The sequence below is a fragment of the Rhagoletis pomonella genome, unplaced genomic scaffold (genome assembly GCF_013731165.1).
Source record: "Rhagoletis pomonella isolate Grant_MI unplaced genomic scaffold, Rhpom_1.0 Rhpom_scaffold_00004, whole genome shotgun sequence".
NCBI classification, from domain to species: domain Eukaryota; kingdom Metazoa; phylum Arthropoda; class Insecta; order Diptera; family Tephritidae; genus Rhagoletis; species Rhagoletis pomonella.
In genome coordinates, this window is record NW_023458558.1 from 72,206,900 (window position 1) to 72,212,515 (window position 5,616).

General features: G+C 44.7%; 1 protein-coding gene across 1 annotated transcript; it reads left to right on the forward strand.

Moving 5' to 3' along the window:
- Window positions 1-4,580: 4,580 nt before the first annotated feature.
- On the forward strand, window positions 4,581-5,219 carry LOC118738318. Its single transcript, XM_036469243.1, has one exon. It carries the CDS (start codon window positions 4,581-4,583, stop codon window positions 5,217-5,219), a length of 639 nt encoding a protein of 212 aa, XP_036325136.1.
- The last annotated feature ends 397 nt before the right edge of the window (window positions 5,220-5,616 follow it).

Below are 5,616 nucleotides of genomic sequence, written 5' to 3' on the forward strand. Positions count from 1 at the left end.
GATAATGACAATTGAACTGTGACAGTTGACGGCTGTGAAAACACGCGAATAAGGCTGTAATGAACCAAAATGGTTGCTTGATAGCCTCTTTATTTAACTTTAATTTTTTTGAGTGGTGTATAGTTACGGTGACCATCCGTTCTGTTTTTTGCAGGACCGTACTGTTTTTCAAAGGTCGGTCCTGCGTAGTTTTTCAAACCTGAAAACCCTGAAAATGTACAGCTTTTTTCCAAGTGTCCTGCATTTGTCCCGCATTTTATCCGTTATTTGAAAATTATCGGACAATGGATGAATTTAAAAAAAAAAGTGTTTCTTGGTACTTTTCGTAGCTTTTCTTCAATATCTCATGAAAAAATCTCCCAGTCAACGTAAGCGACTTACATCTCGAAGGGTATTGATGTGCCTCTTACAAAAATATATAACTTGTGGCGACTTGAATGAAAATTATTAGTGCTACAGGCGACCATTTGCATTTTGTCGTCAAAGTCGAAAAAAGTGAGATTTTCAATCAAATACGCAGTTTTATTTGATTATTTTTTTCATTAGTTTAAAAATTCGATAAAGAAGATATATCATTATAGCAAATTTTGAGTCAAAGATAATAAAAATCGGATTAGAAATGTAGATGCAATGAAGTGCAATCTGCACAAGTTATATATTTTTGTAAAGGGCACATAAATACCTTTTTAACTCGTCGTTTACGTCGATTCATGACGTAGATTTTGGACAAATAACTGCGAAAAGTACAAAAAACAAAAAAGGGTATTGTTTTCCTTTTGAACGACTAAAAATTTGCCTATAAAATAATCTCTTAAAGATTTTCACTATTCGTGTAAGCTATTGTAGTTATAATATGTTTTACTATACTTTTGTAGAATATTCATGTAAAAAAAGATTAATATCGCCGAAGAAAACGTGATTCGTTTTTAAAGTTTAAAATGTATTAAGAATTTAGAATCATAAATACTCTTTTGATATTTTTATACTAAGTAAATATATGTAGGCATATTTTGAAAAATTGTCCTTCATTTTGAATCGATATTTATGGTCACCGTATGTATAGTGCTCTTGACGCACTGCTGCACTTACCGTCACTTTGTGTTTTCATACGTGGGGAAGGTCACCTGTAGACTAAAAAGAACCGGATGTTGGTGTAACACTGAGTGGGCGCGGCGGAAATTGCTGGCGGCAGAGATTTAAGCACTTGTGTATTTTCAATGCTACAGGAAAGTAGGCCACTATTACCTTTGTTGAAGAGATTCTATAATGTTGAATTCCCTGAGACTCCATCACTGAGACCAGACTCACACATTGTCGAATCTTCACTGATGACTCTGGGACATTATGTCGGGTCTTTTTTGAAGTTAATGGGGGAAGTTAATGGGGTGAAGTAAGCTTCACTTTTCTGTTGGGGAATATGCTTCGGTTTTCCAGGCTGAGGTAATAGCAATCCTCAAAGCCATGTACTACGTGGTGGAACTTAGGTCGAGGGGATGAAGTTTACGTGTCTGCAGTGACAACCAATCTGCGCTTAAAGCATTGGCCAGCCCCTAACTACTTCCCAACTAGTTCGGCAATGCAATTCTCGACTAAATTACGGTGGTAAACATAACGAGCTTGCTTTACTATGGGCGTCAGGTCACTCAGGAGTACCTGGTAATAAGACATCTGACCAATTGGCCAGAATTTGCTCAGACCAGACATTCCTCGGTCCGCAACCAGTTTTAGAACACCCACTTTCGCCCATCGAAGCAACCATCAGAAACGGGTGAATACTTCGCTCAGCAATGACTGGGAGGTATCGAGAGGATGCAGGTGAGCAAAACTCATGTTGCCTTTAATCTCAGAAGGTCTACCTAGTTTTATGCTCTCACTGAGCAGACGACAGTGCAGACAACTGCTGATTGGTCACTTCTCGTTGCACAAACACCTGACTGTGATAGACGTAAGTGACAAGCCCATTTCCCCGTCCTGCCTTGAAGAGGATGAGACGGTGGAACACTTTTTGTGCTTCTTGCTTGCTTGATTGCTTGTCATCGATTTTTCTAGACTCCTTATTTTCTCTATTATCAGTTTCTGAGTTAAAATTTTGTGGTAAAAAGCTTAGCCGTTTTGTTGTTTGTTTAAAGAAATGGCGTGTCGTCCATTTCCGCTGAAGCATGGTATATACCTAGGCGCAATATTTAACTTCTTCTGGCGGGGCGACATCTGGAGTCTTCTAATTGTATCTCCTTGATATGATGCCTACAACGAGGATCATATCTAGACTAGGTTGATATCTAGAATTTGCCACAAATAGCTTTGCTACACTACCGCCGCGGGTGCCGGCAGCTTTAACAATTTTATAGTGGTTTTTCGTTCTTTGGCAAATTACGCTCTGTACGCGATTAAGTGGCAACGACCAGCTTTACCGTCTGCACTCTGCACTAACCTTTAGTGTCATTCGCGGCTGCACTCTGCACTAGCCTTAAGTGCCATTCGATTATATATGTTTTGCATACATACATACATACTTCCATCTTTCTGTATAATATTCTTGAACCTGTAAACATCATAAAATCTAACGTTAACAAATCACGCTACTGTACCGTTTTTAGCCTTCTATAAAAGACGAATTTGCAAATAAATAAGTGCCATTATATTCCCGATAGTTGGTGTGTACAAACATAATCGGTTTCAGTTGCTTTTATCGTACATATTTTTTGGTGCCTCCTGTGAGGTATTTTGTTGTCAAAGTTTCGTATAATCTACGCTGTAAAATATGTATGACGTAAAATAAAAGTAGTTTGCCTTCGCGATTCTAACCGCGGAACTATGGCTGCAATGAATATAAGAAGAGCGGCGAGGAGTTCTATACTACGCATCAGGGCGGAGGTGGAAACTGAAGGTTATACCGCGGATGAGGTGCAAGTGGAGCACACAATCAGCACTCTAACCGGGCACTATAATCGCTTCATGGACAATCATATCGCGCTAGTGGCCAGAGCCACTGACAAAGAATTGGACGCTCATTAGGAGCTACTAGCGCAAGTGGAGGCGGCTTATGGTAGTGCTGTCACCAAGTTGCAACGCATGCGTTCTGGCTCAAATTCCACTGCGCACTCAGCATCTAGCCGGTGCCCAGGTGAAATACCGATTAGATCCCGTCAAACTCCCCACGTTCGATGGCCGACAGAAAAAGTGGTTGGTGTTTAAGGACATCTTCGAGTCGATGGTACATAATCGCACTGATCTTGACGACACTTACAAAATCAGCCGGCTAAGGCAGTGCGTCGATGCGCAAGCGGTGCCAATGGTTGGCGGCGTATACACTGGAGGCTACGACCAACTATCGGCGGAAATGAAAAGGAGGTACGACAATCCCAGGCGTTTGGTTGAGTCACATGTGAATCGGTTGTTGGACTTGCCTGAACACCCAGAACTTACGCAACGCAATGTTCGGAATGTAATCGATGTAGTACGCAGTACCTTACGTGCACTTAACGTGATGGGCTTGGACACCGACCACTGGGACGCCATCGTTTATCCTATTGTTCTCCGTAAATTGCCAACATAGGCGGTTACGCACTGGACCGTTCTGAGTCATTCAGATACTCTGCCGCAGCTGCAGAAAATTCTTGAGAAGATTGGGACCTATGCTGACACTTTAAGGAGCAGCTCTACCGTACCGCCCAGGCAGTCGGCAACATATCGTACGGCACAGTCACAAATGGTGATGCCCAAATCTTCAAGCGCCAACATGAGATCAGCAATGATCTGCCCACGATGCGCCGAGCCACATCGTATATCAAGATGCCCTCAATTTCGAGCATTAAGTCTGGATCAACGTTTGCACTGGGTACGCCAAGCAACGTTATGCTTCAACTGCTTGGGACCAGGTCACTTTTCCCGTGAGTGTAACTCGAGGAATTGCAACAACTGTAAGAAGAATCACAACACATTGCTTTGTAAGGCAGCTCCGCAAGGCGAGTGGTTACCTACAAACACCAGCTCAGTAGCGCGACCGTGTCCGTACTCGCAAAAGGTTACTTCTTCTCGCGGACAGACGACTCTGGTGATGCGATCATATCACGATGCAGAATTTGAGTGCCGTGTTGATGCGCATATTTTGCCTAGTATAAGTTCGACGATTCCCGCATATTCAATTGACACGAGCGGGTACAAACACTTACACAGCATACCACTGTCTGATCCGACATTTCACACGCCAGGAAGCATCGATGTACTCATAGGAGCGGCCATCATGGGCATGCCTCTCCTGAGTGAAACTATCACTGCGTCTCGGTTCCGAGGAGGAGCGACTCGATGAGATTCTTCAACGCTTCTGGGAACTGGAGAAGGTTCCCCGCCCCAAAACGACCGATGGCACTTGCGAAGAGATTTTTCAATGAACCGTATCGCGCAAGAGCGATGGCCGATACATAGTCCAGATCCCATTTTCTCCGGATGCGCCAGCACTCGGTGACTCCTACGGCAAGGCGTTGGGCCACTTTTTCAACCTTGAGAGACGCCTGAGGGTCGATGATGACTTACGCCAGAAGTATGTTGAGTTTATCCGCGAGTACGAGACGCTCGGCCACATGGAGAAGATCACGCTGCAACGAGATGATCCATCCCACGCCTACTTTATACCACACCATGCTGTCACCGCGAAATTCCGTGTGGTCTTCAACGCTTCGGCGAAGAGCAGCAATGGCGTCTCCTTGAATGACACTCAGCCGGTTGGGCCGGCAGTTCAAGATCCACTAGTTGACATCCTCTTACGCTTTCGTCGATTCCGCGCAGCTGTCACGGCTGACATCGAGAAGATGTTCCGGCAAATCGAACTGGACTCCAGGCATCGATGTTGGCAGCAGATCCTCTGGCGCGAAAGCCCCAATGACCCGCTCCGTGCGTATCAACTGAAGACTGTCACCTACGGTATGGCTTGCAGCCCTTATAACGCTGCTCGTGTTCTGAACCAGTGCGCCATTGACAACCAAATCGTGGTTCCTGATGCTAATCGAGCTGCAGCTCCACCAGACAGTATCTTACGCAACTTTTATATGGATGATCTCCTGGATAGCGCTGACACACCAAATGAAGCAATCACGTTAGCGCGAGACATTTCCACCATATTGCAACAAGACCACTTTCGACATTGCAAGTGGAAATCCAACGATATGGACGTGCTACGGCAACATCTGGTTCCGAGGCATCCAGCTGCACACTTGGCTTAGGCGACACCGATGCCAAGGTTCTGGGACTTTACTGCGGACCAGTTAATGATGTGTTTCTTTTTCGGGTAACGCTGCCAGATGCTAACCCTATCCCTACCTATACCTGACGTATTGAGTGAAGTGGCCAGAATCTTCGACCCTCTTGGACTTCTGGCTCCAGTAACAGTGACCGCTAAAATGATGATGCAGTTAAAATCGGCAGCCAAGATAGATTGGGATACGCCCCTACTACCAGAGCTACGCGAGAAGTGGCTCAAATTTCGAGGCAGCCTTCCAGCTATTAGCGCTTTACGCATACCACGATGGATCGGAATGGCCAAGTCAGCAGCTACCACGCTCCATGGGTTTTTCGATGCCAGCGAACGGGCGTACGCCGCTGTCATATATTCACGAAGCA

Bases quoted from the DNA above. Each gene is read 5' to 3' on its own strand.
- LOC118738318 (XM_036469243.1), top strand. From the start codon at position 4,581: ATGGAGAAGATCACGCTGCAACGAGATGATCCATCCCACGCCTACTTT.